This window comes from Phymastichus coffea, unplaced genomic scaffold (assembly GCF_024137745.1).
Source record: "Phymastichus coffea isolate CEN01 unplaced genomic scaffold, Cenicafe_Pcof_1.1 PCOF00050, whole genome shotgun sequence".
Lineage (NCBI taxonomy): Eukaryota > Metazoa > Arthropoda > Insecta > Hymenoptera > Eulophidae > Phymastichus > Phymastichus coffea.
In genome coordinates this window covers 177,212-199,831 of record NW_026706861.1, presented here as the reverse complement: position 1 = coordinate 199,831, position 22,620 = coordinate 177,212, and the positions used below count along the sequence as shown (strand labels likewise).

Below are 22,620 nucleotides of genomic sequence, written 5' to 3'. Positions count from 1 at the left end.
TACCATTCAGTTTGCTTATATTAGCTTTTTATGCGAACGAGTGAAAAGATGCTGACTTTAGTTGGATAAAAATAAATAACTGAGAATAATCGTAATGGAATCTGCGAAGGCAAGTTTGTTGAACCTACCCGAAATTTTTCCTAATATTTTCAGTTATTTGAGTTTCAATAGTATAGCTAATTTGTGTCCAGTAAGTGTATCATATAGTAAAAATAAATCGAAAAAAAATATTAACAGTAAATTTGAATTCGTACATTAGGTGCGGATACATATTAAACAAAATATTTAAAAAAATGATGGTCGAGCATCGCAGAATTATTGCAACCTTAAAGCAGTCTTCCAAACACATTTTCAAATATAATTTTGCGACATTAAAAAAATTACAAAAGACCTTGGGGCTCTATGTTAAGCAGAAAATACGCGTATTCGGTTCTGATCTAGCAAGTTCACAATCAAAAATATCGAACTATCACAATCAATCACACAATGAAAAATATCGAATAGGGAAATATGGACTCATTAATTGATAATTTTACAGATCTTGCATTTAACGCGAGCGTATTTAAAGGTATGTACAGGAAGTATTACCTTCATCCAAAAAACTGGGTCTCCCGTTTCTCAAAAACGGATACACGAGGCTTCGAAGCATTTTAGTGACTAAATCCAACCCAGATACAAGCAGACGCAACGAAACCTGCGAAACTCGAAAAATCATGCATAAAAAGAAACGCTCGCGCGCGCATTATCTTGATCTCGCTTCCGCGTCTAAAGTCGAGGCCGCGCGCATGCGTTGACCGGTTACGAGGCGTGGATACACACGTGCGGCGACTGAGGCGCAGTTTGAAAAAAAAGGAAAAGCTTTTATCGACTTACTGTTCAAGATGCGATGTGTGAAAGTGTCGGGCTTACCTGGAACAAATAAAAAAATGGTAAAGATGAATTACGACCACTCTTTTATTATACGCGGATAACGATGATGTCTAGCAATTAGTTGGAGAATTTTGCCATACGGATATATAATGTAGTACAAATAAGCTAGTAAAAATACGAATATCACAAGCAGTTAAATACATTTACGTCGTTTTCATCGAACTGTTTATATTCGCAATTTAGTTGCATGATTTTTCGTACTTTCGCGCCTGCCTTTCACCTGACTGACTTGCTAACCGACGAGAGCTGTTTTTTTTTCGTCACCGCGGACTATATTTAATGTGTCTACGATGAGTCGAGTGTTAGTGCATACGCGTGCGTTCCTTATTCTACGAACGTCATTTCCTAGAAGTTACATTAACATAAAAAGTTTTGCAAAAAACATTGCGACACGACGAAGAAAATAAAAGCAATGAAAGTATGACAAATTGACACGAAAAGAAAAACAAAAAATGAACGAGCAAGCGAACACTTCATTCATTTTCCATTACGTCGACGATGGTCAAACAATGGGTAACAAGCCGCTCGTTTGCCTTGCTGATGCGAAAGCAAAACGAGAAATACGAGCAAAAAAAAAAAAAAAATTCGTTTTTCCTTTGGAATTTTAGCTAGGAAATCGTAAATTAGATGGAGGCATGAGGTGTTGAGTACGATAAAATAATTTATAGGCTCAGTCGCACAAACAATCGCGAACGCGTGTTAGACGATTCAAAGCGACGGATATGAAAACTCAAATTCATTATTGATGTATGCGCATCTATAACGCACCTCTAGCAAACCATGCGTAAAGATTGCTCTTATTTCTGTGACCCGTTAAAAGAAAACGTACGTTTAGATTTCCTTGAATGAAACCGGTAAGTCAGCTACATTTAAGCTTCCCGGGGCTTGAATTAATTTGAAAAAAAAATAGCATACGAATGAGCCACCGTCATCGAGAATTTCACACCGAAAGGCCACAACTGAAGAAACCACCCATGCACGTTCCGTACACTGATTTCCCTTTCAAAAAATGCAACCTCAGCGTATAAATAAAAGCGCTAATCGGATGAGCACTTTATGGAAGACATATATGCCCCCCTACCAGCGAGAAATAAAGCCCCTTCCACTCGCGCACTGCAGTTATATATCAAGTCGAGGACGAGATAGCAGCGCTTGGTGGGGATAGAAAGGAGACCCGGAAGAGAGCACAGCAGCAGCAGCAGCAGCAGCAGCAGCAGCAGCAGCGGGGCCAGTGTACGAGCGCGGAGAAAGTAATCGCGCGAGCCGCGCCGCACTGACACTGCTTCGGGTGCCACTGGTTCACTTGGCCTTTTCGAATCGAGCTTCGCTTTTTCGGGGTAATCTCGACGGTGGGAACGATCGACGACGCGATTGGCGATCGAGAAGCAAGGTAATTATGGCGAAAAACAAGGCGTTCTCGAAGAGCTTTCGGTACGTGCGAAAAGCAAGAGAATACGCATTCGCCACTGTATTAATAAAGAAATTGTAATGGCACGGCTGTGCTCCCACGGCAGATTAAAACTGTCGAGTTGAATTTACAGGTGGGAGCGCTGACGGAGAGGGGGAGGCGGGCGAACATTATATACTCCTGTCTGGCGACTCGGTTTTTTCGGTGAAAGTTGCTCGCTGCTGCGCCTCTTTTTACTTTTTGTATTTTCTTCGTTTCTTCTTGTATCCGCTGGCTCCGAGACACTTTTAATTGATTTGCAGGCGCGCACGGCGACGCACACGATGGTATCGCCGATGTAAATACGTCCGCGAGAGACTTTCATCGAGTGGCGCGCGAAGACGTGGGCTGTAAAACACAAAAGTGAAATTGTTCGCGAATAGGCAATTATCGCCTCTCATAAAGATTCGCCCTGCGATTCAAATTCAAGCTGACAAACGGAGGCAATTAACCTTTTCCTCTCGTCGCTCGCTCGCGAGTGAAAGAAAAGCTCGAGGCGGCCCATTCAGCTGTCAAGCCTCGAACGATAGTACAGTAAGCGAGCGCACAAAGGCAAGTATATACAAGCCCGCGATGAAAGTGAAAACTGCGCTTTGCTATTAGATTACCGGCTTCTTCGCGCGCACGGGTCATCGGACCCTCGTGCGGCCATTTTTCCAAGATGGGTGTTGATTTCGTTGACATTAAAAACTTGCCGATTACCAGACAGTTTTGAAAGTTTGATCAGCTGGTGCAATATTACGACGGTTATTATGCTGATTACTTTGTGATTCAAATTCGAAATGCTCCTTAAACTATATTCAATTTTAAAGAAAGTACGCATTATTATCGCGCACAAGAATCACGGATTCGTATCGTTTATGATTTATCATAATAAATACATTCGAAAATTCTGGCAAAATTTTCAATGGCTTTCGGGACTATTCCACGAGAACAGCTGAAAAGAAGTGCCAGCCTGAAGCTTCATTTACATACGAGACTGTCAGCTTCGCTCAAGATTCTCTCTCTTCTACGCGTAATTCAATTTCACTTTCACAAAGAACGTTAGACGGCCTTCTTTTCAGGACACACACAGCCAACGGGCAGTAGGTCAAGCGGTTTGCGGCCGTCTGTTATTCTTTTGAACGCCAGGTGATGGACGCGGCTTGAATACTCGTCGATGGATAGCCAGCGGCAATTGCGACTAATTGCAAGTCGATAAAGGCAGTGGTCTTCGCTTGAAACCAGCTCGGAAGTAGCCGCATCGTGCCGAATCAGCGCTGTCGACGACCGATCGGACGTCGAGCGGCCCGCAGGCGAGAGAAAGGCGCGAAAACGGCGCGTCCTGTCTCCCCGGCGTTCCGACGACACACCCGCGCGTCCCACGTCCGGCGAGTCTGCTCGCGAGGAAGACCGACCTCGCTCAAGTTCGCTATATTTCCCGCGGCGCCGCACACGCTGCACGCCCACGCCGCTGGTCGCTCGCCTTCTTGAGGCTTCGCGCGCGCGATCACCGGATTAAAAGCGTCGACCTTAGCCAGGGTCGCGCGGCGGCTATGGTCAGCGGGCCACGACTGCGCCACGGCTGAGCTTTGAGCTTCGTTGGCCGGCCAAGGGGACGTCGAGGCGATGGCGTTTTCGAGCAAGAGCCGGCGAGTCAAGGGCGCGCTACCTTTCGGTAGTCGCACGCCTATGCCGGAGGCCTCAATTTAATGTACACCTGTTTACCGGTTCTACCGATCACGGCTAAAAAAAAAAAAAAAGATTGATTTTTATTCATAATACTGCGTCACGTAGCTCACACGTGTGTTTACAGTCGTTGAAGATAATCGTCAATGAAATTAACAAAGGTGCTCGAGCTGGCGTTCGACTTCCTGGCTCGAAAGTAAAAAAGCAAACCCAATTTTTTCATTGCTCTCTTGATTAAACATTCAAGTTTGATCGACATCTTCAGACAGTTGTGCCGTTAAAAAGAAACGCACGAGGAAAGAAAACGAAACGATTCGTATGTTATTCGATGGCTCGAAAAAACTTGCACATTAATGGAACATTTAGGCGAACCGAACAGGACCGAAAAAGAGGAAAAGGACGAGGCTTTCGATCAAGCATTGACACGGTAATAGTTCGTTTCATCATTCTACGCGCTATCATAGCTTGAATAACTGTCGCGCGACGAAAACGGAGCGCCAGATGTATGCGTGGGTGTTCGCAATTATAAAACGCTGCTGCTCTCTCGCGGACCGATGAATAATTGATGAGCCTCTTGTTTATCGCGCGCGTGCGACACATTGTACATTGTTTCGCGATTGAAACAAGACCCTCGCGGCTCACTGGCAAATATCTAACCGGAGTGAAATGTAAGAAAGTAATTTTTTTTCGTGACGTAGGCGCAAAAGGATGAGAAAAAAAAACAAAATTGGCTCGTCATCCCGCGGTGTCAAAGAAAAATTTTACCGGCGCGGCGCGGCCGAGTGTAATTTACGTTTTCTGCGTTGCAGTCACGCGGCAATGCCTCGGACCGGTGGATAATGCGATCGCCACGCGAGCCACGTGACTTTTAATAACCCCAGTCGTCTTCTTTTTTCTCCGGTAAACGTAGGTAACGATGGCAATTTTTTTTAATTCGGGCGTGATTTAGAGGAAAAATTGATTAAACGATAATAAGGTGTCTCAGGGCTAGTCTGTTCACGGCCCGATTGACAGACTTTCAACAGAGTAAATTATTCGAATGTTATCGCTTGAGCGAAAACACGCTGACATTAGCAGAAATAATTGTATCAGTTTTGAAATTATCTGCGTAATCGAAAACAATAGAGTTAAGTTAAAGAAGAGACAGGTAATCGCGAAAAGTGTGCAAAAATTTCGCTGAGCTTAGCTTTGTACTTGCTCCAGATACGCGCGAAACCCACGTGCACGCGCCGCCGCGAGTAAACACATGCACGCACTTGCGCGCGCGCCCGGTTATCAAGGAAAGGAGAGCGAACGGCGGGCGAGTTATCTTTTAATCGGGAGAAACGATTTATTCGAATCAGATGAGAGAGCAGAAGCGACCGAATGAAAAGTGGAATACGCTTCGGCGGCCTCGAGGAGACCGTGAAAACGTCGCTATATAAAGCGCTTTTTACACGTAGACACGCTAACGGGACAGAGGGAAAAGTCTCCGGTGTAAGAGGCGCACGAGCTCGTCGGCCGATTCACGTGCACGGCGTGATTCACCTTTTGGCCGCCACCGCCGTCGCCGCCGCCGCCGCCGGGTGAAAGTTAGCTGCATACGGGGTCTACGAACTTTCCACCGCTAGAAAAACCATTCGGCAGCAGGGGGCGCGCTTCGAGGCGAAGCTTTTTTTTTTTTGTTCCGGTCCAAAATGCACGATACCCACGCGCGGCTCTGCGCGTTTCGATATTGTCGTTACCGTTGTTGCTGTTTACAGTCTCGCGGGCGACCTTTGCCGTGGAATTCGAGAGATCGAGTTTCCAATCGTAGCCGACAATCGAGCGAAAGCGACAGCTTTACTGTGCACGCGGGTCGGCCGATCTCCGCGCTTATCAAAACATCGAAAATCCAAAACATCGCCGGATCGCGGCGAACGCGCGACCGATCCGGAGAGATGAACCTGCCGCGCGCGTACGTGAGATAGAACGCCGACAGATGGATCATTGGCCAGATAGACGCGTTAACGGGTGAAAAGCCCGAGAGATTATTACGTGTGCCATTGGCAAAACCATTGATAACGACGCAGCAGGCCATTCGCTAGCGTCCGTGTAATTGTGACTGCGAGATTCGAGCGGCAAACGAGAGAGACAAATTTTCTAAAAATACGCGCTTCGCGAAGCCTCCGCTTCTTTTTTCCTCGAGGACCTCGCACTTTTGCGCGTACGCACGGAATAAATTACGGGTTCGCAATATAATTATGCAAGCTCACACGTTGGCTCGAGACAACACGTGAAAGAGAAAAAAGGATTTTTTTTTACTTTGGTACACACATGTGCACACACCGAACTCTGTGTACATGTTCTATAGATATCAATAGAGTTGTTTACTTTCCATTGATAATGCCAGCATTTTTGCGTACGCGCCGCAAGTCTAGTGTATAACCTTAACTCGGTTGACCTTACGCAGCCTCAGCGCGGCGCAAGTTGCCTTTACGAAATAAACGGACAGATTGAATAAAAATAATTGGAGATTTTGGAAGCCCGCATACAATATCGATTGATTGAACCGGCACATTTTTTCTGTCGCTCTCTGACTGAAGTACGTATCCATAAAGATGTTACGCGATGTTCCAACATAGATGTTAAGTGCAAGCATATATAATAAACCTCGGGAAAGCTTTTTGGTGTGCGCATGTATGCTCCGAGTTAGATGATGAAACTAAAGTAAACTCATGCGCGAGACTTGACAACACGGGGTCACATATAAAACTTTCAGCGAGTGTACATGTAAGCGATTTGCATGTATAATGCCGAGGAGCTGCGCGATAAATTAGCTCGTTTTTTAAGACGACAGACGCGCGGCATACTTTTTCTAAAACGCGTCTGCGTTCGCGACTTGAAGCAGGCACGTGTATTTGCATTGCGCCGCCGCTAATTGAAGAGATATCGGGATGGCGTGCTCATTATCAGCTGAAATTGAGCGCGATCGGTACGAAAGGGTTCGAATAATAGGCGGCGGCGGCGTCGCCATCGTACCGTTCATATAGACGTGATGCTGCCGCCAAAGATGTTGGTACTGAGTCCAACGACTGCTAGCGCTGTCCTCGTGAATGGACGGCAAGGGATGAATAGCCGGATGGCCATTCGGTTGCATAGCTTGTGGCTGCTGCGGTCCAGGCGCTACCACGATGTGCGGGTGTGGAGCTTGCGGAGGTGGCGGTTGCTGCTGCGACTGCTGTTGCTGGGAGGCTTGTGGATGATGCAGTATCGCCGTGGGCACCGGCGGCGGCGCCAGCTGCTGGTACTCCATGGCGACGGCGTTGCTGCGGACGACTGACACGTTGATCACGCGAAGGGCTGGACTGGCGCTCTCAAGGGAGCAGCATTTGAGCGACCGAACAGAGGCTGTCTTTTCGAAAGGAAGTTCGCTCGCCGGCAATGCGCGTCGACTGGATATCACTCGGCGCGCACTCTGATTTTTCGCCACGAGCGCTCAAGTTTCTCCGTTCCTGCGCCGAGCAATAATCGCACTGTCACTCGCGTGCGCGCACACGTGCCCCGCGACGAAGAGAGCACCAGACTGTTTACTTGGATGCCTTGCACTTCCTCGATTCAATTCATGGTCACACAACAATAACAATCATCTCCGCGTGCGAAAGCTCGAGCAATATATTCCAGGGCGAGATACAACGAAACACCACCATGCGGGGAAACCCCCGCGTCGAGTGTATGTATGTGTGTGTGAGAGAGAGAGAGAGCTAGACAGAAAGAGAGACAGAGAGAGAGAGAGAGAGAAAGAGAGAGAAAGAGAGAGAGAGAGAGAGAGTCGGTGTTTATGTAGTTATAAAGTACAGCAGTTTGGCAGGCCAGCCACACAGCAGCAGAGCACATACACGTGCGACCGAGCACGCCGTCGCGACGACTACTGCTGGCTACTCGCGGCAAAAGTAAAACCCGCGCCTCGCTATTGGTATGAGTGTCGGGAGTGGGGAGAAGACTAAAAGGCTACGGGTGACGAGCGAACGCAAGCGCGCGGGGAGGGGGAGGCACCGCGAGAGAGAGAGAGAGCGCAGATACGCCTGGTGTCTGCTGCTGCAAAGAGAACGAGAGAGGCGGAAGTCCGAAGAGGAGGAGGCGCAGTAGAGCATATCGTTTCCCTTTCTATTCCCGACGCCCCCGCTTCTTCGCTCTCCTACGTGTGCCCCCACCCCCCTCTGCACACCGAGCTTTTTCACTACCTCGTGCTGTCTCGTTTTGCCAACCTGCTCTCTCGACTTCGATCTCAGCTTCTTGCCGGCATTTTCGTCGTTGTTGCTGCTTTTTTGACGTTCCGCGAGACCGAGAGACGAATATTCAGTTTGTCGGGAAATTGCACCGAGTGTACTTGCGTGACTGACGGAAGTATACCTCCCATCGAAAAGCTTCATTTTTCAATGTGAAAATCTTTTTCTCGTTGGAAAATCCACTTTAGGAAACCACGTAATCTACGATGATAGAATGATTTTTTATAATTTAATAACGATGTCATACGTAAAAATTATTTACCAAACACTTACTCTACAAGATTATCAATAATACCAGCAGTTTTTTCAAAAAAATTAAATAAATATAAAAAAAATTGCAATATCGCGGCAATGAGAAGCTGCAAATATTGATTGTACCTAAGGCAAAGCAACCGGATTCGTGTAGTCTCCAAAGCACTTCGTTTTGTGATTTGATTTTTAAGTCTAAACTGAAGAGCACTGTCAGTATTATTATGAAAAAGCCGAAGAATTCGATATCAATTTGAAGACCTTGAAAACTATCGATGCGGCGTAAGTTCATGCGCGAGAACAAATATTTGATTGAACTCGCGGTTACACGACAAAACGAGAAGTGTCACTCAAGTTTACTCCTCATACTTTTTGTATTATTCCAATAATTTCTGAACATATCTCACACGTTTCATACGATCAATTTTTCAAGAAAGCTTTCGTTTTCCTTTGTATGGAGACGAGCCATTTTTATCTGTTCTACCGAACGAGTCAAGCGATTAAATTACGAGCAATTCCAACGTTACTCCGGCATTTACTCTTATAATGGTACATACGCACTATCTTTTATGGCGAGTCATGAACGAAGCAGTTTTCTGTGACATTTTCGATCATTCGCGAAAGAAAAATACTATGACTTGACAGTGAAACATTTATAAGAAGCTAGAAAAGAAATTATATTTCGAAATGAGTGTACGCGTTAAGTGGGGAATGAATAATTTCTCTCTCTTTTTCACATCGCGTATCCTTCGATTAACTACATCCGACAGAAAAGTACGCGGCTGCGGTAACAGCTCGCGAGCCAAGAATATATATCTGTGGAAATCAGATATGAACCTACGAGAATAATCCGCAACCTGTAATTTTCATCTTATCGAAGGCTCGTTTTATTCAATGAAAATCGGTTTTCCAATAAATTTCTTATGAAATACATCAGCGTTATTGATCTAGTTTTCACAACGACGTTTGCTGACGACACTATAAAAATCGAAAGTCGTCGCACCTGTCGTTCAATTAAATCGAGCGAGAATAATGAAGCATTGATTTGTCTTGACACCCGTCGAGGCCCTTTCACTCGCACGCCGAAATCCAAAGCGACAACGATGAAACGCAACGGCGCTCCAGTAAAGTCTCTTCCCCATTTTCTACACGAACGTATAGCGACGTCTTTCAAAATTACTGCGACGACTTGGACGAAAGCGAGCTTATTCTCCGCTTTGAGCTTCGCCACGCAGAATAACGCACTTATCGTCGGAACGCACACAGGCGCGGCGTGCGTCAAGTGTAATAAAAGTGAAAGTCCAGGCACGCGTCGGAGCTCCCGGCGCTGCGGGGGGATCGATTAAACTCCATTCGAAAGTGACGAACGTACGCGACTTGATGCATGCGCGTATCGCGGCGCAGGGGATCGACAAAAATTTATCATCGACCATAAAAGCCGTTTACGAGCTTTGCAAAGACATTACGCGAAAAGTACGACGCGGCTTACCGGCAAGGCCGCATGATGTTTCGGTATCCGCGGATAAATTGGCGTGGATCGCTCGGCTCGTTACACGTAGAGCTCCCTTCGAATGATCAGCGTCGAATGTGACGATCGATCGACGACGTACGTCACGCTAGAAAAGTCTATGAAAAGCGACGCTCGAGAACTAACGGATTTATCGAGAAGGTGGCTGTAAAGATTGATGCGAAGCTGCGCACGATAAACTTATCATAATCATTCGGCGCGCGCTTTATCATTATTCTCCGCTCGACGACGAGGCGCTTAATCGTGTAAAATAACTGAATTAAGTACGGTTGTTTATTTACATTGATAACCGTACGATACTCGGAGTTACGCAACCGGCGTGAAAGAAAGCTATTCCAAGCGAATATAATTTGAAGTGGCAAGCGCGTGTGCACGCGCGCGCGCGCGAGAGAGAGAGAGAGAGAGAAACTGTTAATGGCAGGCTCAAACTAATTACTCTATGCGCAGTGATGCGCGCGTTACATAAATCAATGGAATACCTACTCAACTCATGAAAAATAACGTGTGAAAAGTAAAGGCAGCGAGCAGCTATATATACGCGGGAAAAAGAGGGAGAGAGACTTGAATGCACGTGGACAGCAGATGATGCGCGGCAACCTGTTGATCCTTGCCACGTTGCTGATGCAACTTGGATGTTATTTCTCGTACTTGCAGGGATCATCCACGACAATTCTCGCGTGCGATTTCATGTATGGAAATGCACTCGCGAGCTTTAACGCGCTTTATGAAAGTCGTGTAGAACAAAATGCCCTGGACAGATTTCCGTTTGCTTGCGAGTTTCTCTTTACCGTTCGTGAAAAGTGCGCCGCCTTTTATCGGCCTGTCGAGATCTAAACATTTGTCGGTCCCGATGATGGCAGTGTTCTAATGCGGCGTGAAATTAAATGTGCGTGATCGGCTTAGCAATACTAAATAAAATCGATCGTCTCTACAATCTGGCAGAAGAAAAAACTCAAGAGATTGGAAGTTAAAACGGTACATTAACGCGAAGCAACCCTCCCGCGAGCAAGATGACTCCGCGCGAAGACGATCGAAGATCTTGACCCCGATCTGGACGTCGTGTCTCTCCCCTTCCTTTTGTGGTATTAAAGGAGGCCGAGAGAATAAGAGCTGAAAGGATAAAAAGCACACGCAGCATTTCACGATAGCAAGCAAACGAACAAGAGAGAGAGAGAGGTGAAAGTCGTCATATAGGCCCGGGCCAGAAAGTGGTTCCTCGAGTTTCGGCTGTCCGAAAAAAAAAGCCTTTCTCTTTCTCCTTTGCGCTACTGCCTGCCGACGCGCCGGTTTTCGCGGTTGCCCAACTTCCGTGTATAAAGCCACACGGGCCGCAAAATCTCACTTTTTTTCTCTCCCACTCTCTACAGATGCAGCGCCGGAGAAATTTTTTTCCAGTCGCGATAAGTGGGTCAAACGCTCGGATTCTGGGCCTGGATCAAAAACGGGCTTTTGGGAGAATCGCGTATATTTCTTATTCTTTGTGCCTCGATGTGATGTTCAAGCTTCTTAAAGATAAGTATGGAACTGCAATCGATCAGTATGGGCATTTTAAAAAAGAATTACAATTATTCGGTTGAAAATTGAAGTCATGAGTAATAACAATACAACAATGCGACTGTTATCAATTAAATACTAATAAATGGATCGTTTCTTCAATATTACAGTTATAAAATATTTTGTTATCGTTTTATAATCAAATATGAATAATAACGAAAGGTCACATACCTTCAGGGTACATTAAAATTAATCGACAGCAATACATGGGTTTTAAATCTAATCCGAAATGTAAAAAATTGATTGCGAAACATGCATAAAATAAAATCCGCAGGATCGAGAATTTCGTTTTTGAAAATTCTGTCGCGCGAGTGGCCGAAAGGGAGAGGAAAGAGAAAGTTCTCTCCATGAGTGTAAGCTTCCTGATTTTATGGTAATTTAACTCGACTGATATTCACGAATAAAAACTCGTTCGATTTTTCGGCGTCGCGCGGAAAGGAAAAGAGAATTTTTCAGACATTGCTCGGCTTTGCCGGTGGTTTCCTGGCATATCCTTTTTACTGATCGCAGAAAGAGTTGCATCTGTGTTTTCAAGAGTTACACACCGGTAAATATATTAATAAATATATTTAAATACTACATTCTTAAGTCCATAAAAATTTCGTGTGATAACTTGTATAAACGATGTTTATTTATTCAATGCACGATACAAGAAATTCAATTAAGAAGTACCGGAACAAGAAGACATAAAATAACTGCTTTCAGTCGCAGATATTTACATTACACAAAGAAGCACCGAGTATATCGGTTTTCCGATTGCCCAAAAAGAATTTTACTTACATTTGAACGCTCTTACTACGATTGAAACCGTGAAGACGCAGAGAAGATTAACTTTCTATTTTGCTTCGGCGCGGTAACTTGAAAAGAAAAAAGAAACGCATTTTTTTTCTTTGCTTCCAAAAAGTTCAGTTTATCAAATTGAAGCAAGTACAGTATCATTATCCCTCGAAAACTCTGAAAGACCCGCTCGTGGCGGCGGAAATTCATGTCGAAAACGTCGCATTAAAGTAGTAATATTATTAGGAACCAGGAAAACGACGAAAGGTGCAATCAACGCCGGGGCATATAATCGACCTTCGTCCTTTCCGCGACGCCGGACATTTTTGCGCGGGCACGTTTACTCAAAAGTGTATTCGCGACGAAGCGTCGGTCGACCGAAGTACGAAGATCGTCTTTTTGAAATCAGTTTCATCCCGAAAACTAGGACAACAGGGACGCGAGATGACTTTCACCTTGATCATCCCTCCCATCTCGACGCGCACTTTCGATTTCGGCTGAACCGGACCAAAATGAAAAAAAAAAGATCAAGGAGAGCCCCCCCCCCCCCTCCCCATGCGTCTTTCAGATCTTTGTACAAGTGTTTTGTCTAGTATCAATATACTTATGCCAAATTTGAGTAACGATTGAACTAAAAACGTAGAAATGTGAAAGACACGTGAATGCTTAAAATAGATTTCGTCACTCGATTGGAAATAAATGATTTACGTTATCGGCAGTAAGCGCGTCTTTGAATGAAATAATGCGATATTACGCTCGCGAAGCAGCCGCCATAAATTTTTCTATCCGCCATTTTATCGAGAGAAAATGTGAGTTGATTCGCACGAATCGAACTGACTTAGATAATATATTCTTAGACACTATTAAATCTTATTCATCGTTCAGCGCGGCTTTTCATTAATACGCATCAACTGCGATTTTATGACTTTGCATCGATTAAATACACTTGTCGAAATAAATAACGTAGATTAGAACCATAAAACTGACAAATTACTTTTTAGGGTTTATTTGCTTGAAATTGAATCATAATTTTTACTAAAAAACGATTGTACGCGTACTGTATTTGGATGCGAAAGATTTGATAATGTGACGAGTTATAATGTTGAGTTATAATTTTGGACATTCAGGTACTTTCGATGTACCGTGAAAAAAAATACTATTAGCAAATTTTCAGGTCTCATAAAATGCAATAGCGTGTCAACACTATCTTACCATAAAATTGGAAAACAAAAATAAATACGATCGTAAAACACGACATCGTGCATTACATCCATCGCAAGCTCCTCCTCATAAGCGCAAATCATGCAAAATCACACGTATATTACAGTATATAGATATACTGAATATTCCACCAACGACGTGGACTCAATTATGATTCCGAGGACTTGTGAGAGAAAATTGTTAATCCAGCTCGGATTAATTAATTAAGTCATTAAAGTATGCGCGCCTAGTTAGCAATCGGCCACCTTGCAAAATGTCACGCGCGAGAGCTAGTAGGGCTTTACATAAGCGCGCGGTAAATAATCTATTCATATCGCATTATTTTCTCAACGCGTTTGTATAAACATGTTCGAATGTTTCGACGATTAGAAAAACGATGATGGTATCGATTATAGGCGCCTATTCCAGCCGATTTGTAATTATAACTTTTTTTCTATACGCTGAATTGTAGCGTTATTGATAATATATTTATCGGTGCAATATTTATTGGCGATCAATATAGCTGAAAAAACTGTGAGTGATAAAGTGATGATTCAATTAATTACGTCGTTGATAATATTTTGAATGAAAAATCGTATTGAAATTAAGTACACATTGAGATGACTACACGAGGTATAAGTACATAAAGAACTATCATCTGCAATTGGATTTTGTAAATCGCTATCGTATCTTTTTAAAGCTATACATTGAAAAATACAAACTTTATTATAATATGTACAGTTTTGTCGAATAAAAAAATAAATTTTAATTATTATAAAACAATCAATGCAAAACTTATAAAAAAATAACTGTATCAGAATTGAGCATCACCCATAAACGAAAGTATTTTATACACCCGAATCGTTCATACTGAGCAGCAATCAAAGGCCTCTTGTCCGAATCTTTAACAAACGATAATGCCAGTCTCGTTGAGCGTATCAATATAAAAGAGCACTCAATTGGCTGTTAAGAGTGTATATATACATATAGTCGGCAACGTTCCTTTTTTCTTTTTCAAAGTGTGCCACGAAACTTTCGATTAAGCACACGCGCTCGCTTGGGTTTTCGGCCTGAGAAAGCAAACGAGCTAGAAGTGCGTATGCGTATACAGTCGCGACGCGCGAAACAATTTGCAGCTGACGAGCAGATGCGCGAGGAATTTCATGTGCGTACATAAGACTACTGCTTTTTTTTTTCAACGCGCCTTTTACGAGCGAAAATAGTTCAACTTGCAGTCGCGCCAAGCGTTTAATAGGATCCAGTCGCACGATATACGTGTACAGCTATCGAATTAAAATCCGTCATTGATATGGATTACGAACTTGGATAATCTCGCGCTTTCTAAAAACTGAAAGGATGGAACATAACCTGCAACCCCGTAGCTCTATTACCGATAATCCAATGGAAATATGCAATAATAATACACGTTGTGTAGGCGATCAAAAGAAAAACGCTTAACCACTACAACTGTTTCTCATGGTGCAAACCACTGCATTACACGTGTCTCGCGTCGGTAAGGCAGGATAATCCCACGCGGTTTTTCTTTGCGGCGACCGGCCCTTGCGACGATAGATCCTATTTCCATCGACACACATATAATATACGTGTATGGGTTTCGCCGATGCACTTGGCGATCGACGTACACGTTTTGTTTTTGCGCGATGGAAAATTTATTCATTCGCGAAGATAAGCGTTGCTTTAAAACGTCGGTAAAAATGTTTTCAGCTTTTTGTTTTCCAAGAATTTGATAATATAATACGCGCGCGTTTTTCACTTAAACAAATAAATTGTAGAAATAAAATCATCATTTTAGATATTACAGTGTATTAAAGTAACTACATGAAATTTGTTTGATTTTAAAGCGATCAGCTGCACGTAAAGCTATAGTCGATCTACGAATTCAAAAAGCCACTACGAATAATATACTGTTTTGAATGAATGGCAGATTTATAGTTTTAATTCGCTACACTAGTCTAATCCAGTAAATAGCGTAGGAATAAATATCAATCAAACTAAAAAGAAAGCAATTAATAAAAGAGTATAACGAACGTCGGGATGTCAGTAGCAGAGGCACGTCTCAGCGAGGCTAAAATGAAATTTCAGTTTGCACAGCCGAGAAGCGTAAGTAAGAGGAATGGACAGCGAAAGGCCACAAGCAGGGGAAATCCGAGATTCACCCGCTATGCGCTAGGCTACATATTTTTTCTTATTATCAGCTATGTAGACTCCGATCAAATGCATGTTTCTAATATAAAAGGTAGATGAAAGAATTCGGTCAAACGAAAAATTCACATGCGAGTCAACACAGGGTGAAAGGGACGTGTATATTACCAACGAATTTGAAGCGTCTATCTTCGTTGCTATTACATACGGGCAAACAAAATTTGGACGATTGTCCATTGTACATGTATTTCGACGTAGTCGAAACCACCCTGTCAGTGGCAGCGAATTTCCAGGACGATGTATTATGTAAAACGAGAATGGGAACCAAGCTGAAGTTTGTTGGCTATACGTCTGCAATTTCTTTTGTTTTGTTTTTTTCCCTTGATTTGACTGAACTGAACATGCAATTACCTGTGGTTCAAAATCGAATTGAAAAACTGTCATGCTGGCCTAGTGAATTACATAAATTGAAACATACACATTGAAAACGGAAGTAACGCTCGATAGTTAATACTCTGGATATATAACACGCCTGGCGAGTTATACGTGAAAATTTATTTTATGGGACTGCAATATACTTGTTGGTGTTTTTAGAATTCATTAAAGGAAAAGGCGTTTCTTTTCGATCTTTTTATTATACAGCTTAATGATTTTGATACCGATATTTCCCATTGAACAACAGTTCCACATTAACGTATATCAAAAAGTTTATACGCGCATTAGGTGATATGTTGAGGTTATAAACTAACTTTTAAACCAAGTTAATGACAATATAAATATCTTAGATGTTGAATTATTATATATAACATATTATTTACAAATCGTTAATACTTCAGTGGTCAAAAGAAAAAGTTGTGAAAAAATGCCTTGAACTAAACAAAAAAATTAATAAATGAATGAAAAACTGTCTACAGTCACTTACCCTTCAAAGAGGACGTGATCATGGGGTCACCTGCAAAATGAAATAAATTCAATAACTCATTGTCCGTCAGTACAGTTATAAACAAAAATAAAATAACGATTGAATGAAACTAATACGCTAAGAAAATAATATTTCTGCTTTCCATCGTTCGTTTTTTCTTTCAGTCATTGATGTGGGCACATCAATTCGGAGTATCATCAAACGAATTGATGTTCTTGCACTATGGTCTATTCATAATTGTCTAGATTTTAGTCGTATCTGCAGTATTTAAAATGCACTCTTTCGTAGAACAGGCGATGGTTAACATCGCAGAAATCACAGACTAGTTCTTGAAGTAAAGTGCTATGCATCTTCTACGACAATGCCAAAGTACTACCTTCATATGTGAAAAATACAAACTGCTATCTTTTACGAATATTACATCGCAAACATATTTTATCATATGACAAATATCTGATTGTATTGTTTGCTAAAATAAGAAAGTCGGATTAAGGGCCAAGAGTGAGTAGGTGGTCCAAATGCAGCAAGGGCCTTTTGTCTGCTTGATTCCATGCACAAGAGACTTTCTCCACTTATTCTTGCATTATTTGTGAGCGGGCTTGTATGATACCCGAATAGAATGAAGAACACGAAGGCACGTGAACTGGATAATTCAAAAATGTTTGTTTTTAATGAAAATCGAAAATCGTATTGTTTTATTTTTCATTTGAATGCAACGGCAATTGTAATAAATTGTACTCGTTTTACGGCTGTTTCTTTTTGCGCGCATTAAAAAATCTTAACAGCGACGTTTACTTCGCAAGAAAATCTACGTCGCAACATCGCGGAGAAGAAAATGAAAAAAGAGAAAACAGATGAATTAGCGAAAAATATTTCGAAACCATCGGTAAAACATCTTAATAAGCAACAGTTGTTTACTCTTTGTAGTTTTTCCAGAAGGTTCGCGACAGATTAATTCTAGAAAAGAAGTTTGCTAACTCGACGTGTCGTCGGCAGTTTCAAACAAATGCGTCGAATATATTTTCGAACAACGTACGAAGCAAGGATGTATATCCGTTTGTATTTCTTTTTTACACAGGTAATCCGGCTAACACATGCAAAACAATTTGAAACAAGTCATTTGAGAAGAGAAAAAAAGGAGAAGCACAACGAGCGACTCGCATTGTCGATTTTCCACGCAACACACCGGATTCGTCATCAGAGTCACGATTTTTCACACAGCGGAACAGCCAAATGATCAACGACGACCAGTGTAGCGAGCGCAGTAGCTTCCTTTCTGCCTCCATGAGAAATAAACATGCTATAGCTTCTCTCGTCTTCGCAGTCGTAGTGTCCATGCATTATCCCCGTCAGCGAGATGGAACGCTTCTGTGTCCTTGGCTTTATACGTGTACAGGCCACTCGTTTGTGTGTGACTGTGCTGCGGACTTGGTATATCCTTCCGTTCCCTCCGTCCCACTGTCGTTAATGTAGCTACCAGATCAAACGCGATGACACGTGGTATGTACGCCAAACTAATTGAGCGCTTCTCTTTTTTTTCCTATCGTATACCTACATCTTAATTTCTCTCTTCTCGGAGTTCCGTTGTTCCATATTTCAGTCCAGCTTAACTAGCTTATTCGTAATAGAATAGTTTACGGTTTACATAGTCGTCAAAGCCAATAATATTTTCGATGAATTAATTTTTGCTCCTTCAATGTGATATATTCACTTGACAAGCATAACTATAGTAAGGTAAAATTTACCTGTTCAAGTGATAAATCTCGTGGATACGAGAATATTGATAGAAACCGGTAGCAAGCACACCTTGCTAGAAATTTAATGCATTCACGGCTATAATTCGCGTGTGGGAAATTCAAATCACTTAGACGTCTGGATTCAAGCGTTCAGGCATGGTGCGCCAAGCAAAAACAAAAACGTATGCGCGGTATGTAATTACTATAATTAGATAACGGACGTTCTCGCTAATATTGCAAAAATTATTTATCTTATTTTTCTAAAAGATCTAATCTTCAATTATTATACATAAACGCGTTCCATTTTCAATGCGGAGAATTAATTTTTTTAATTTTAGAACAACGTTACTAAGATAATCAATTGTCGAACATACGAATGTCCAAAATTTATGAGATGACTGCAATTAGCTGAAATACTTGACGCATTAAGGCTGCAATGTTTAATAACGTTAACAAGCGAATTTTATACTCAAGCTATTCATCCCTTTCCTATCACATCTATGCTTGTTTTCGTAAAAAAAGTACTCGACGTACCGCAAAAACATTAGACACGTTCATTTAGAACTATGTATTACGAATTTGCAACCACACGCAAGAGCACTATGATAATTTCCAAATCATCGTCATTCATTTCCTACTCGGTTTTCCAAGCACGTATCACTTTTATTTCGCGATTGCGTAACACGAAAATCCGTGCGGTGCCAGCGAGATGCGCGCGTCCAATTCGCCTTGCGAGTCGCGAGAAAACGATAAATTCGAAAACGGAGCTCTTTTTCCCGAGGCATGTATTTGCCGCTCGCGAGTGCATTTCCTTGATTAATACGTCTTGAAGCGCGCCTCACGAGAAATGAAAATTGTCATAACGTTTTCGCGCGCGCTGGCGACGGAGCTGCTTATGCATGCGCCAGCTCTTCATTTCGGTTGTTTATTTGAACGGTGCGTAGGCCCCAGGACCGCGTTGAATATCTACTCGCGCTAAAGTGCTGCGAAAATTTATAGTGTTTTTGGTCAGTGAGATCTCATGTGCATGATTCATCTTGCGCAGGCTAGATACAACTGATGTGTTAAAAGGATTGAATTCGTTTGAACGCGAGCGTTTCCACATGAAGTCCTTTCTATCGTTACAGAGCTTACATAATTACGAATATTTTTCGATTTTTCTGAAAGTCTTTTACGATTTTCTGCGATAACGTCAATGCGAATAAACCTTCGAATTTCGCAACGAGAATTTTTTCCAGGAGACTCGGTGAAAAATTGGTAGCGTTTCTCCGATGGGTCGGCTTTTTCTTTTTATCAAATCAAGACCAACTTGACGCTTCGCCTTATCAACATTATCAATCGACCTCGACTAAGGACATTACCTTGCAAAGGCAAATTCGTGCCGTCGGCTACGACAAATCCATGTATAAAATCTTACCGGGGAGAAACGGAGATTCCCACGTCGCAGACGTCTAGAGGACAATCCGAAAGAGAAAAACAGAAAGACGAAGCGGCGCGCAATTTCGCGCGAAAGCTGCTGCAGCATAGCAACGGATATTCGAGTGAGTTCTGCGCGCAACAGTTTAGAGAAACGCCATGAATAATTCAGGCACGCGACAAATCTGTTGCTTTGCGTCGGGAAAAATGATAGACTTCTTTATTTCCCTTCAGCTCACCTTTCCTTTTTTCATTATTGCAATTGCAACGACAACGCAAGCGGCTAATATGTACTTCAGGGAATTCGGCGAACACGCGACGGCCACTTTTGCTAATACGGTTATGGTCTATTATTTATTCGAGTTCCATCTGCGGAAGGCTGTTTATGTAATTCCCGAGAGACGCCTGAAGCGTCTTCTGGGGTGCAAAGTGATTTCGATTTTATTATAGGAAGATCGATTCTTGCGGACATCTTCATGACAAAAATATCTTCGACATTGCGATGGTTTCTGCTAATATTTTTAAATACTACGTTAGATATGATGGGAAATTTATTTATTAATCCTATCGTTGTCCACAATTATTTTGGAACCTTTAATACGTTGTGCAAAGAAGATTGACTCAACCATTGCCCGTTTAGTTAATTATGTAATATATCTGTTGTTAGTATAAATCAGCATACAAACGGTTAATTTATAACATGGTTCAAATTTTATTATTAATTACTTTGGCAGAAATTTTATTAGTTAGAAAAAGTATAAATTAACAATAAAGCGGAGTATATTTCCATAAAGCTTCGTCGGAAACAATTATATATAAAATAGAAATAAACAAGTCAGCCTTCAAATAGAAAAAGAACGCCCAATCAAACTAGGTCAACATTACCACACCCCCGACGCGCGAATCAACTCAGAGTGCGTGTAACATCATCACCCACCCCCGTTAGAAACCAGCCATACCTGGTACAGTCTCATAGTGTCGATTGCGCGGCCGATCTGCGCAGTGGGTGGCACCATTGCGATGTGGGTGGTACTGCATCTGGTGCTGCTGCTGTTGGGATGGGGGTGGTGCTTGCGAGCTATTTTGCAATTGGACTTGCTGCTGGTAATAGTGTTGCTGATTCGTCGACGACGAACTCAAAGAGGAGTATGATTGTATCTGAGGCAACTGCTGTTGCTGATAATGGTGGATATTATTGTTGTTGTTGTTGTTATTGTTATTGTTGCTGTTATTGTTATTAGTCCATATATAATGCGATTGATCCGGTTGCTGATAGTGATGAGGTGAAAGATGTGGCTGATGATGCTGATGATGATGTTGCTGCTGCTGCTGCGACTGAGGATGATGCCAATAGGCAGCAACGTCGTTCACCGATATCATGCCCTCGCTTTCCTCGTTGTTCATACAGCACAAATTTGTAGTTCGAGGAAGTTTTTGTCACTCTTTTCTATCGATTATAGCAAATACTTTGTTTAAACGTTTGATGAGTTATTTACAAATTGTGTACACTGTTGCTCTAGAGCACGAACTATACGGCACACGTTTGGTTTTACATGCTTACATATGCGATTAGACGGTTACCGACGTAGAAAACTCGACTATGGTCTGGGTTTAACGGCAAATGATTGAAGTATGAGTAGTTCTATGAACCATACCTAAACAGAAATTATGAGCAGGGCCGTAGGTGATTTCTATGCCGGTTGTAAACACATCTTCACAGTACACAAAAAGCTGCCGAAAACAGCTAAGTTACTTTTAGAAAAGACACTAAAAAGACAAACAGAAATACGCCAAAGGTTGAATATTGAATATAAGAGAGAAGTGTGAAGCAATGGTCATCGTTAATGTCATGAACTGCCCGAGAGATTCAAATGCTTAATTGCATGACAGAGAATATGTCTTACTGTTCAGGACGTGAAGTGTAGCGCTATCGTCTTTCGGATAATTCTGACAAATTTCAACGACAACCAATATTTTTTCGAAAGCCATTAATAGAAATTAGATAAGCGATAGTCGAGAGATTAAAAGCATTCAGAAATGACAAGAAAAGAAACAATCTTTTAGGAGAAGACGACGTAATGGAAAACCAGATTGATTTTTGGATACGTCCCCACGCCATTAAGAGTGTTCTAGCTCTCCTCTCGAAATTACGTTTGCGGCGCAACCAAAACTTGTTCGTTTCACGCCCACGGTGAAGGTAAAACAAATTAAAACAGATAGGAAATGAAAAAGGAAGGAGAATGATTCAGTAGAGAGCAAATCGCAAGGACGAGAAAAAATGTAGGTAAGTCGAATTTATAATACGAAAAAAGAAAGAAGGAATAAAAGAGGAATCGCGTTGTTATGTTTCGATGAAACCGGCGACGTAAACGCTGCGAGGGCGACTCGTGCGCGTTGCAGGTTCGCGGGTACTGACTGAGAGAGCTTCAGTTGCCGCCGTCCCCGCGGCTGCTCTCCCTGCGGGGGTAAGAGGGGGTGGGTAGACTCGTCGTCGTGTGTGCGAGAGAGGAGGGAAAGGAGGGTTGACGCTACGGCTGTTTCAGCCACGTGCAACCAAAGGCACGTTTTCCGATCACGTGTTTTGCAGAGAGAAAGAGAGAGAGAGAGAGAGAGGAACTCGCAGGGATGATCGCTATTTAATGACGATTATAAACAATCCAAGCGGACTGTCTATTTGTCCAGATTAATTATTTTCAGACTCGTGTATTTGCGAATTAACTAATCGATTTGCATGTACTTCCTTGTGTATTGTTCAATCACGGTTATTTTTGGGTTGAGCCCTT

At 42.5% G+C, this 22,620-nt stretch overlaps 1 protein-coding gene across 12 annotated transcripts in view; it reads right to left on the bottom strand.

Annotated features, from left to right (window-relative positions):
* The window catches only part of LOC131665285 (hepatic leukemia factor-like), a 50,496-nt gene extending 28,273 nt beyond the window's left edge, over positions 1–22,223 (bottom strand). For 2 of the 12 annotated variants that reach the window (XM_058937080.1, XM_058937082.1), the window contains exons 1-3: positions 20,797–22,223; positions 16,686–16,715; positions 874–909 (exon numbers count right to left, since the gene is read on the bottom strand). In XM_058937080.1, the coding sequence (XP_058793063.1) occupies positions 874–909; positions 16,686–16,715; positions 20,797–21,241 (511 nt within the window). In that variant the 5' untranslated portion in view covers positions 21,242–22,223. Of the gene's footprint in view, positions 1–873; positions 910–7,045; positions 7,927–16,685; positions 16,716–20,796 lie in introns of those variants that run through there. The other 10 variants (XM_058937081.1, XM_058937083.1, XM_058937085.1 and 7 more) reach the window with 10 other exon arrangements.
* Between the last annotated feature and the right edge of the window lie 397 nt (positions 22,224–22,620).